This window comes from Schistocerca gregaria, chromosome 1 (assembly GCF_023897955.1).
Source record: "Schistocerca gregaria isolate iqSchGreg1 chromosome 1, iqSchGreg1.2, whole genome shotgun sequence".
Taxonomy (NCBI): Eukaryota; Metazoa; Arthropoda; class Insecta; order Orthoptera; family Acrididae; genus Schistocerca; species Schistocerca gregaria.
Window position 1 is genome coordinate 524,572,629 of NC_064920.1, and position 12,983 is coordinate 524,585,611.

General features: G+C 45.0%; 1 protein-coding gene across 1 annotated transcript in view; it reads left to right on the plus strand.

The window, feature by feature from the left end:
• LOC126278892 (odorant receptor 43a-like) overlaps positions 1–12,983 on the plus strand; it is a 53,897-nt gene that overhangs the window by 11,594 nt on the left and 29,320 nt on the right. The window contains exon 2 of the mRNA XM_049979202.1: positions 9,541–9,690. Coding sequence (XP_049835159.1) covers positions 9,541–9,690 — 150 coding nt within the window. The remainder of the gene's footprint in view (positions 1–9,540; positions 9,691–12,983) is intronic.

A 12,983-nucleotide genomic window follows, 5' to 3' on the forward strand; every position in this document is an offset into this window, starting at 1 on the left:
GTTCAAGAAGGGTAGTAGGAGTAATCCATTTAACTACAGACCTATATCATTGACGTCGGTTTGCAGCAGGGTTTTGGAGCATATACTGTATTCAAACATTATGAATCACCTCGAAGGGAACGATCTATTGACACGTAATCAACATGGCTTCAGAAAACATCGCTGTTGTGCAACGCAGCTAGCTCTTTATTCGCACGAAGTAATGGCCGCTGTCGACAGGGGATCTCAAGTTGATTCCGTATTTCTAGATTTCCGGAAAGCTTTTGACACCGTTCCTCACAAGCGACTTCTAATCAAGCTGCGGAGCTATGGGGTATCGTCTCAGTTGTGCGACTGGATTCGTGATTTCCTGTCAGGAAGGTCGCAGTTCGTAGTAATAGACGGCAAATCATCGAGTAAAACTGAAGTGATATCAGGTGTTCCCCAGGGAAGCGTCCTGGGACCTCTGCTGTTCCTGATCTATATAAATGACCTGGGTGACAATCTGAGCAGTTCTCTTAGACTGTTCGCAGAAGATGCTGTAATTTACCGTCTAGTAAGGCCATCCGAAGACCAGTATCAACTGCAAAGCGATTTAAAAAAGATTGCTGTATGGTGTGTCTGGTGGCAGTTGACGCTAAATAACGAAAAGTGTGAGATGATCCACATGAGTTCCAAAAGAAATCCGTTGGAATTCGATTACTCGATAAATAGTACAATTCTCAAGGCTGTCAATTCAACTAAGTACCTGGGTGTTAAAATTACGAACAACTTCAGTTGGAAGGACCACATAGATAATATTGTCGGGAAGGCGAGCCAAAGGCTGCGTTTCATTGGCAGGACACTTAGAAGATGCAACAAGTCCACTAAAGAGACAGCTTACACTACACTCGTTCGTCCTCTGTTAGAATATTGCTGCGCGGTGTGGGATCCTTACCAGGTGGGATTGACGGAGGACATCGAAAGGGTGCAAAAAAGAGCAGCTCGTTTTGTATTATCGCGTTATAGGGGAGAGAGTGTGGCAGATATGATACACGAGTTGGGATGGAAGTCATTACAGCATAGACGTTTTTCGTCGCGGCGAGACCTTTTTACGAAATTTCAGTCACCAACTTTCTCTTCCGAATGCGAAAATATTTTGTTGAGCCCAACCTACATTGGTAGGAATGATCATCAAAATAAAATAAGAGAAATCAGAGCTCGAACAGAAAGGATCAGGTGTTCGTTTTTCCCGCTCGCTGTTCGAGAGTGGAATAGTAGAGAGATAGTATGATTGTGGTTCGATGAACCCTCTGCCAAGCACTTAAATGTGAATTGCAGAGTAGTCATGTAGATGTAGATGTAGATGGTTCGTGTCCCGACAGGAGCACAAATTTTAATTCAGTTCTTATGCTTCAGTCATTATCGTAATTAAAACATAGTATTTCAGATGATCCTATTTATCTGAGTCAACATACTTTGACTCGGTATCCAACTGAGATACTTCCTTTGTTACAACGTTCTTTTTGTAGTAAGGGTCAAGATTCACTTTAAGAACACAAAGACAAGAAAGGCACACCATGAAATAATTATCTCAATGGAGGGAAGTGGGACCGAAACCGTTAGATGTGATGTACACGTATAGGCAAACAAATGATCACAACTTCAAATTGGAAGGTTTGCTTCAAGGGAAAGAGCTTCACAAATAGGTTAAGTCAGTAACGCGTTGATCCATCTGTGGTCCTAATGCCAGCATTTTTTTTTTTTTGTTTCCCATTGATTGATGGAGTTGCTGGATGTCCTCCTGTGGGATATCAAACTAAATTCTGTCCAATTGGCGATAGATCGTGAATATCCCGTGCTGGTTGGAGGGCTGCGATCCTGCCACGTTCGTGGCCAAAGTAATTTTTGGCAAGTACGAAGACAAGCAGTGGAAACTCTAGCCGCTTGTGGACGGGCGTTGTCATGCTCTCTTGTAAGCCCAGAATGGATTGTCACGAAGAGCAACAGAATGGGCTATCGTCGATTTGCCTCTGTGTTGAAAGAGTGCCTCTGATGAAAAGCCAAGGCTTCTTGCTATGAACTGGAAAAGGACCCCAGATCATCCGTCCACGTTGTCGGGCCGTATGGCGGGCGACGTTCACATTGGTATCCTACCGCTGTCTAGGGCGTCTCTAGACACATCTTCGGTCTGGAATCTCATTGGAGAAAATTTGTCCACAGTGGTTGGTGCCGCTTTGAACTTAACACCGTTTACCAGAGAAGACGTTCCTGGAGACGCCCCGTACAGCAGTGGGACACCAACCTCAATTTCCCTGCCAGACGACCGGACAACTTGGATTGACGGTTTGGATTGCAATTGCTTTTCATTGCAAGACGACTTTGGTTGTGATCCACGGTACTACGTCGACGATGTCTTACCCCTTGTTTTATTGCCCTTCTTAGCAAGCCATCATAGGCTTACATTTCAGGAAGGCAATGCCCAGCCGCACACGGCGAGAGTTTTTGCAGCTTGTCTGCGTAGTTGCCAAAGTCTCCCTTCAGCAGCAACGTCACCGAATCTCTCGCTAAGTGACCACGTTTTAGCGTGATGGACAGTGCGCTCCAACCAGCCACGGATTTTGACGATGTAACGCGCCAATTGGACAGAATATCGTACGATATCGCTTGATCAGTTCGAGAAGTGATTTCTATTTTTTTTAAATAGTAACAGTTTGTATGTGCATCATATATACCGTTTTCCGTCCCATTGGGATAATTCGTTCATGGTGCTTCTTAGAGTGTATGTTTTAAGAAACGCTCTCGTATCAGGCCTGCACGCCCGCGCGGTATCACTCTACTGGTCGACATCGGCGCCAAGGTTTTGCTGCATCAGTAAACTCCTTATCATCTAAGTATTGCTTCCCACGGAGTGCATCCTTCATTGGGCCAAACAGAAGAGAGCCGGAAGGAGCGAGATCGGACTGTAGAGTTGATGAAGAAGATGTCTGATGAGGGTTTTGTGAGCTCCTTTCTGATGCGCAGACCTGTGTGGGGCCTTGCTTTGTCTTGGTGAAGGAGAAAATCGTTTGCATTTTTGTAGTTACGAAACGACGCTTCAGTTTCCTAACAGTAGCAAAATACACTTCCGAGTTGATCGTTGCAGTATCTGATAGGAAATCAAACTGAATAACACCTTCATAGTTTTACAAGAACGTCACCATGACTAGTGGCTGAATGTGCGGCATTGAACATTTTCTTAGGAGGAGAGGTGGATTGCCTCTCGTTTCCAGTTCGAAATGGTGAACTCATGTTTCATTACCTGTGACGATGTTCGATAGAAAAATGTCACAATTAGAAATCTAATACGCAAGGGATCCGCACAGACGGTCCTTCGTTGCTCTTTATCCTCTTCTGTTAGTGGTCATGGAACACAGGGCACACAAGCTGGTGGTTATTGTGTCACCACTACCAACAGAGACATCCAGTTGAGCAGGGATGTGCTTGATTGTGATCATTCGACCACAGTGATTGTGGCTGTAAGACTGGGATGTACCCTCTCGCCCCTACTGTCTAGTCTGTAAATCGAAGAAGCAGTGACGAAAATAAATAAAAAATTTAACAGCGGGTTAAAATGCGAGGGGTAAGGATATTACTGACAAGATTCTCTGCTGACATTGCTGTCCTCCGTGAAAGAAAGATAACAGGACGTGATGAATGGAATGAACATTCCGATGAGGGCCGAATACGGATTGAGAGTAACTCGAGGAAAAAGGAACGTAATGAGAAGTAAAAGAAATGAGAACAGCTATAAACTTACTATCAGAATTGACGAACACGAAACAGGTGAAGTTAAGCAATTCTGCTACCTTGGCAGCAAACTATCCGTGATGGACGAAGCAAGGAGGACATAATAATCAGACTATCATTGGCATAAAAAGAGTATACCCGTCCAAGATAAGTGTACTAGTATCAAAAATAGGGCTATATTTGAGAAAGATATTTCTGAAAATGTGTTTGTGGAGCGCAGCACTATATGACAGTGAAACGTGGACTGTGAGTGAATCAGGACAGAAGAGAATTCAAGTACTTGAGATGTGGTGCTACAGAAGAATGTTTGAAAATTAGGTGAGCTGGTGAGGTAGGGAATGACGAGGTTCTGTGCAGAATCGTCAAGGAAATGAGTGTAGGGATAAAACAGACAGCGATACGGAACGGGATGATAAGTCATCTGTTAAGACTTCCTTGGTCCTACAGGGAGTTTCAGACGGTGAAAGCTGTAGGAGAAATCAGAGATTGGAATACATCTAGAAAATAATTGAGGACGCAGGTTGCCATTGCTACTCTGAGATGTCTGAGAGGAAGTTTGGCATGAGAGAAAAATTCATCGCAGGCCGCATCAAACCATTCAGAAGATTGATGGCTAAAATACACCCAGATGGAAACAATTGCAACACAGAAAAATTTAATTAATGTAGAATCATAAGATTTGGGAATTACATTTGTCTAGGTAACATATTTAAGTGATTAACATTGCTAGATAAGGGAAAAATATGAGAAATGTTGCACATTAATAGCAGATGCACCGGCAGACATTTAATGCAGGGATGCAAACGTGCATGCCTTGTGTTGGTGCCGGATGTCAGTTTGTGGGATGGAGTTCTATGCCTGTCGCACTTGGTCGGTCGATGCAGGGCCGCTTAATGCTGGTTGTGGATGACGCTGGAGTTGTCTGACGATGTGCCATACCGGCTACGGCAACGCGCCCACAATCTGTAGAGCACGTTCGGTTACAACAGTGGTATGTGGGAGAGCATAATCTTGTTTGAAAGCACTTTTCGAATGCTGTTCACGTATGACAGCAAATCAGATCGAATCACCAGACTGACGCAGAAAATTTCAGTTAAGTTTAATGAGATAACCACGAGAGTACTTTTGGTGGTGTATGAAAAAATTGTCCAGGTGTAGGACCAGTATATCTACCATACAGAGAGAGGTTAGTTGCAGGTCCGCCATGGGTCCCCTTTTAACTAACACAGGGCTATCACTGGTAACGAGGCAAAATCAGTTTATATCACAAAACATAACACTCCTTCACCTGGCCCACCAATGAGCTCTCACTTGACGCCACTGAAGTCGCAAAGGGCGGTGGTTTGGGTTGAGTGGAGTGCACCAAATAAGGCGTAAGGGCCGGAGATGTCCTTGAAATAACCAATTTGTAATATGTCATTGTGTCAGTGCCGTGTAAACTGCTGCTCAAATTGCTGCTTCAGATGTAGCACAAGGCGCAAGAGCCGTATGTCGAAGGCGATGGTCTTCCCTCTCGGTATGTGGCCATCCGGGACCCGGTCTTCTTGCAACCATTAGCTTCCGTGACCACAGATGCGATCAGTCATGTACAATGGCTGCATTCCTGCCATCGTCCTTCTGCAATATTGCAGAAGCAACATCCAGCTTTTCCTAGCCCTATGACAAGACCTCGTAGAAACTCAGTGAGGTATTGGTAATGCCGTCTTTGGTAACGTCTTCTTTGTCTCCATAAAGACCTTCTACATCTACATCTACAGTTATACTCCGCAAGTCACCCAACGGTGTGTGGCGGAGGGCACTTTACGTGCCACTGTCATTACCTCCCTTTCCTGTTCCAGTCGCGTATGGTTCGCGGGAAGCACGACTGTCTGAAAGCCTCCGTGCGCGCTTGAATCTCTCTAATTTTACATTCGTGATCTCCTCGGGAGGTATAAGTAAGGGGAAGCAATATATTCGATACCTCATCCAGAAAGGCACCCTCTCGAAACCTGGCGAGCAAGCTGCACCGCGATGCAGAGCGCCTCTCTTGCAGAGTCTGCCACTCGAGTTTGCTAAACATCTCCGTCACGCTATAACGCTTACCAAATAACCCTGTGACGAAGCGCGCCGCTCTTCTTTGGGTCTTCTCTATCTCCTCCGTCAGCCCGATCTGGTACGGATCCCACACTGATGAGCAATACTCAAGTATAGGTCGAATGAGTGTTTTGTGAGCCACCTCCTTTGATGATGGACTACATTTTCTCTCTCCCAATGAATCTCAACTTGGTACCCGCCTTACCAAACAATTAATTTTATATGATCATTCCACTTCAAATCGTTCAGCACGCATACTCCCAGATATTTTACAGAAGTAACTGCTACCAGTGTTTGTTCCGCTATCATATAATCACACAATAAAGTATCCTTCTTTCTATGTATTCACAATACACTAAATTTGTCTATGTTAAGGGTCAGTTGCCACTCCCTGCACCAAGTGGCTATCCGCTGCAATTCTTCCTGCATTTCGCTGCAATTTTCTAAGGCTGCAACTTCTCTGTTTACTGCAGTATCATCCTCGAAAAGCCGCATGGAACTTCCGACACTATCTACTAGGTTCTTAAGCAACATGTTCTATGTCAGAAGTCACTAAGGCTCACGACACTCATAGCGTGTATTTAAAGCAATCCTGACTGCATGTTCATAGTGGCGCCACTAGCGCTACTCTAAAGCGACTGACATGTACACTCCTGGAAAATGAAATAAGAACACCGTGAATTCATTGTCCCAGGAAGGGGAAACTTTATTGACACATTGCTGGGGTCAGATACATCACATGATCACACTGACAGAACCACAGGCACATAGACACAGGCAACAGAGCATGCAAAATGTCGGCACTAGTACAGTGTATATCCACCTTTCGCAGCAATGCAGGTTGCTATTCTCCCATGGAGACGATCGTAGAGATGCTGGATGTAGTCCTGTGGAACGGCTTGCCATGCCATTTCTACCTGGCGCCTCAGTTGGACCAGCGTTCGTGCTGGACATGCAGACCGCGTGAGACGACGCTTCATCCAGTCCCAAATATGCTCAATGGGGGACAGATCCGGAGATCTTGCTGGCCAGGCTAGTTGACTTACACCTTCTACAGCACGTTGGGTGGCACGGGATACATGCGGACGTGCATTGTCCTGTTGAAACAGCAAGTTCCCTTGCCGGTCTAGGAATAGTAGAACGATGGGTTCGATGACGGTTTGGATGTACCGTGCACTATTCAGTGTCCCCTCAACGATCACCAGAGGTGTACGGCCAGTGTAGGAGATCGCTCCCCACACCATGATGCCGGGTGTTGGCCCTGTGTGCCTCGGTCTATGCAGTCCTGATTGTGGCGCTCACCTGCACGGCGCCAAACACGCATACGACCATCATTGGCACCAAGGCAGAAGCGACTCTCATCGCTGAAGACGACACGTCTCCATTCGTCCCTCTATTCACGCCTGTCGCGACACCACTGGAGGCGGGCTGCACGATGTTGGGGCGTGAGCGGAAGACGGCCTAACGGTGTGCGGGACCGTAGCCCACCTTCATGCAGACGGTTGCGAATGGTCCTCGCCGATACCCCAGGAGCAATAGTGTCCCTAATTTGCTGGGAAGTGGCGGTGCGGTCCCCTACGGCACTGCGTAGGATCTTACGGTCTTGGCGTGCATCCGTGCGTCGCTGCGGTCCGGTCCCAGGTCGACGGGCACGTGCACCTTCCGCCGACCACTGGCGACAACATCGATGTACTGTGGAGACCTCACGCCCCACGTGTTGAGCAATTCGGCGGTACGTCCACCTGGCCTCCCGCATGCCCACTATACGCCCTCGCTCAAAGACCGTCAACTGCACATACGGTTCACGTCCACGCTGTCGCGGCATGCTACCAGTGTTAAAGACTGCGATGGAGCTCCGTATGCCACGGCAAACTGGCTGACACTGACGGCGGCGGTGCACAAATGCTGCGCAGCTAGCGCCATTCGACGGCCAACACCGCGGTTCCTGGTGTGTCCGCTGTGCCGTGCGTGTGATCATTGCTTGTACAGCCCTCTCGCAGTGTCCGGAGCAAGTATGGTGGGTCTGACACACCGGTGTCAATGTGTTCTTTTTTCCATTTCCAGGAGTGTAATTTGAATAGACGTTATATTCGAGGTGTGGGAACAAGCCTAACAGTTTTTGTTTATACCTGCCAGTGCAGTCTGTATATGGTCGAAAATGAGCGTTGTGGGGGTCCAGATGGGAGTAGGCATAGTGTTGCACTGGTGTACTGTCCTCAAGATATTTGAATCCAGTATACTCACCGATCAACGTTAGCTATACTATACTCCTTCCCATATGCTTATTTTCAGTGGTGCATTCGCTGATGCCTTCTCTGTTATGGATGAAATTGACGACAGCATCGAAATGGACGGTTGTAGTAGCTTTTTAAACGAGAGAGCAGCTCTTTCCCCCGTCTTACGTCCCATACAGCGCATGTGGGATGTGCTGGGGAGACGTGCAGCAGCACGTGTCCGTGCGCCAACCACAGTCCAGCAGCTGTCATACGCGCTGATGTTGGCCCTACCAGAATAACTCATTACCAACTTTTCTAGCATGGGAGTACGTTGCAGAGCATGCAGTGTCGTCTGTGGTTACCACTCACCTTGTTAAGAACCATGTACCGCCTTTTGTAATGTCCATAGGCAATTATAATTTCAGTTGCCTTCAGTGTAGTTTCTGTCAAAGTGCTATTTTTCTTGGTCTCGTTGCTTATTTCTTTATCTGCCTTCTGCATTAAATTGTAGCAGTACTTTCAGCATATGGTCCCAATATCAGGGAGCTGTATTTGTTGGCAGAGAAGTATCATGTGGAAGTTAGTTTAGCACACCAGTGCATGTGCAAATGCAAGCTGAAATTATTAACTTGCCATAGAAAGATAATGTTAATTGAGAAGGTGCATAGAGATTATAGTTTATAACATATATTGTCGAGAAATGCTTGCGTAAGCTGCTTATGATGCAGAAAAATTTAGCATGAAATATGAATAGTCTGACAAATGTCTCAGAACACACTAGAGACTGGTTGCTATTAAAACCCAGTCTGTACCACCATCCACGAATGGCAGGAATTGTGGCAAAAAATATTCGTGCACATGCAGCAGCTGTCTAAGAGAGAAGTGCGCTGTCTCTGTAACACTACCTTACTAACAGAACGTTGTTTGCAAGTATTACGTTTCTTTTTAGCGGGCGCTAAGGATCTCAGCATTAGCACCATGCTGCCCTGTATCGATTTTGTATGATTTAACATACGTTCTGAACATTTTTGTTGATACTGAAACGCATTAAAACATAGATGTACACTCAAGAAACAATTTCTGTCTCAGCTGTCCACAGAGTGCGCTACAGAAGCATCCAGCTGGCTTGTACATCATCGGTTCAATACCTGCAACGATATTCTGTATTAAATGACCAGTGTGGAGGTATATCACGGTAGAAAAAGTTTTATTTTATATGTAGCCACTCTCAACCGCATAGTGTCCATTGTTTCATATTTCAACAAAAAGCTCTTTTACAGGCAAGCAATCACAGTACAGGTATCCACAACACATACTGATTAGGTGATCAAAGGTTTAGCAAGCAAACAGAGAGCAAATTGCTTCCTTATTTTCTTGTACATTCGATATAGATACTCCTCTATCTCTTTCTCTGCCTCAGTCGTGCTGTTTACAGACGTAGATGGAACATGTGTACAAAATCTGGAGGTATCAGTTTTCTATAAGCGCTGTATCTTGTCTGCAGGCTGTCCTCTTCATTGTGGAGGGAGGCACTTTACGTGAAATGGTGCAGCTAATGTACAGCATGCGGACCCAGTACGGTGCCGACGAGGGCAGTGAAAACATCCGCAGCTGCTACCAGGACAACGTAGACCGCATGTATCGTTACTTCCAGGTTGGTGCTGCAATCCAGCGTGGAACCCGACACAAACGCAAGTGATTTTTAATACTATAGAAAATGTATAGACTAATGTTTTTCATTAGCGAACAACCTCACCAAAATAGGTCAATGGAAAGTTTTTTAATACAACTGTTGTACTTAAAAGTAGAAAATTAAAAGAGAAGTACACTTCTCAAGATAACAGACTTGAACGTGGAATTTTCTAAAAATCAGTATGACAGTAAAGTGATGGTTAAAGTATACTTCGCTTTCCTAGACATGGCCTTTAACTGTCATATGGTTTGCCCGTCGAGAGTATAAAGTACCTGAAGACCTAATTGAATGAGTCCAACTGCTGTAACACAGTCCTCAAATACGATCATTGTCTGCTTCTGTGCTACCTGTGACTTTCGCGTTTCTGTTGGTGCACATTAAGGATTTGCCATTTCTGTTTTATTCATGAGAATAATCAGCACAGTCATGGGAGATCTTCAGAAATTAGCAGTTTTATCACTGCTGTATGCTCATGACATTCTTCTGCGGACAATAAGGATTTCTAACAAGTCCACGCATGAAACAACCGCCCTAAACAGTACCGACTATTTCTCAGTGTAAAGGAGTACCTGTCAACAGATAGAATTAATACGGACACTATCAAGATCGATGGTATGGATGTTCAAAGAGAAAATCTTCAAGTAAATTGGCTCGAAAACAGCTCCCGACGGCTCACTTGTTTCTGAAATCACAAACCGCGACCAATGCATGGCTTAAATGGTGCACAATGACTGGTGTGCTTTGTAATACCGGAACGACACAAGTCGAAATTACATCGCTCCACACATCTTCCACTTACCATGTACGGTGCAGAATTATGGCCCGCAAGAAAAAGATGAGAGTAACTATTTACTGTAGTGGAAACCAAAATACTTTGATGGGCATATGCGTTTACATTTCACGATCCTGTGAGCAAAAATTAAATTTTGAAGCATTATGGACTGGCACCTGTCGTTGAGAAGCAGAGGGAAAGACAGTCTACGATGTTATTGATACGCACTTTCAGCAGATCAAGAGACAAAGGCATGACGCAGGTTTCCGTAGGATGTCGATGGTAAACGACTAGTTGGGAAACCGAGGCCACATGCTCCTCGTGGACCATGAGCAAGATTGCGCCCGGTGCTGACGAATAGCTAAAAGGGCGAACATTGGGGAATAGGAAAATGGGGAAGAAAAGAGGATAAAGTGAACCATCAGTAGCAGTGCACAGGTACATTATAATTGGCGGTTCAAGAAGTTTCGGGATCGCAGTCATACACGGCGGAGAATCATTCAGCCGTCTTCAGGTGATTGTTTTGCTCTGGAGATGGGTAACTCGCCTCACTATCTTTCTCTAACTTTCCATCAAAAATGGGCGAGGAGGCGTATGAGCAAAATCTGCTGCTGAATGAGTGACCTCTATCGATTTTCGCGCCCCTGTCCGTTTATGGTGGGTAGGCGAAATCGCAATGGTGATGCTACATGCATGCTCTCTGTCGGGAATGTGAATTCGGGGAGTTGAAATTCAGATGTCAAAATTAATCAAATTGTCACCAGACGTGTCATTTGCCATAACACCTTTCGTTTCTGAAGACATTAAGGAAATCACCTGGTCCACGGCTTATAAAGCTGAAAGTTGCCATCACGATAAACAAGGTCTTCAACTAATCAGATTTGCAACTATTCTTTAATAACTGAACTCCAGAAGAATCTCGTCGAGGCCGCGCGGGATTAGCCGAGCGATCTTAGGCGCTGCAGTCATGGACTGTGCGGCTGGTCCCGGCGGAGGTTCGAGTCTTCCCTCGGGCATGTGTGTGTGTGTGTTTGTCCTTAGGATAATTTACGTTAAGTAGTGTGTAAGCTTAGTGACCGATGACCTAAGCATTTAAGTCCCATATGATTTAACACACATTTGAACATTTGAACATTTGATCTCTTTGAGGCTAAGATTTCCGTGACAGAATATTCCACAGAAGGTACTGTGGAGGTATAATGCTCGGCTATAACTGACTTAATGGGCTGCGAAAAGTCGAGTGTGGTGATCAAGTGCAACGTATCTTTCATTACTTTAAAATTATCTTTCATTAAGATTGTGCCTAATTTTGACGAAATATTGGGTGTTCGCGTTTCTTCTTGCTGAAAGCTGTGCTAATCTAATGTGGATAATGTCTTAGTATTTGAACGCTGATTGCAGCGTTCCAGCTCCTTTACAAGGCTGTTTCCATCAGACACATGGCACATGTCGTGCCATAGATGGAGCGAGCTATTTTCGGAGAGGGCGCGAAACACAACACAGGTCGCTCATGTAGTGCCTTCCTTTGCGCATGTGCGTCTCACCGTGAAACATTGGGAAAACTTCAAGAATCACAATAATTCGTTTTATTTACACAAGAATCTTTTAACCAGGGCAAACTACCAAAAGCTATTATCAACAAAATTTCTTAATACATTACTCTGAACTCAATTCACCTTTTAAAATCAAAAGTTATAGAAAAAGTCTTCATAAAAATATTACGGTCACATTCAAGGAAGTAACGCTTCACTAAAATCATAAGCAACACTGACAAGTAATTCACAATACCAGGTGGTAAGTTCCCGAAAGTTAAGGTCTTTACCAGCATGTGGCTTTCACACTCATTGCGTGTATGGACAGTACCGGTAGGTGATAGCTGTTGCGAATTTGATGACTACAGCCACGTAAGGCTGGGACCAGTGTCTGTCAACAACGATTGTAAATGAATATTACAGAGCGCTACAAGTCGCATGTAAATTTTTCTTTATTTTACATGTTTCGACCAACGCGAGTATTTTCAGAAAGCCGCGCGGGATTAGCCGAGCAAACTAGGGCGCTGCAGTCATGGACTTTGCGGCTGGTCCCGACGGATGACCTTAGCAGTTAAGTCCCATTAGATTTCACACACGTTTGAGCATTTTTTATTTGAATATGCATGCCTGTACTAGTGATGGGTGATGCAATTAAGAGAAAAAAAACATGTCTTTTTTCTGTATGAGAGCGCCTAAGTATTATAGGAGCCTTGGAGGTGACGAACGACTAGATGTAGGAAAAACGCTAGAATCACTCATACTTATACCTCTGAATATAATAGTCGATACTACGACGAGCACAAGCATACTGGAGCTGGGAACAGTTTTACGATTAAGGAATCGTGAAAAGAAATGTGACCTATGTGTCAACGGACAGGACTCTTATCGAGACAAGTGGATGGTCCTTGTATCAACAGAGTAATGCCGTAGTCAGCGAGAGGCAGAAGCGA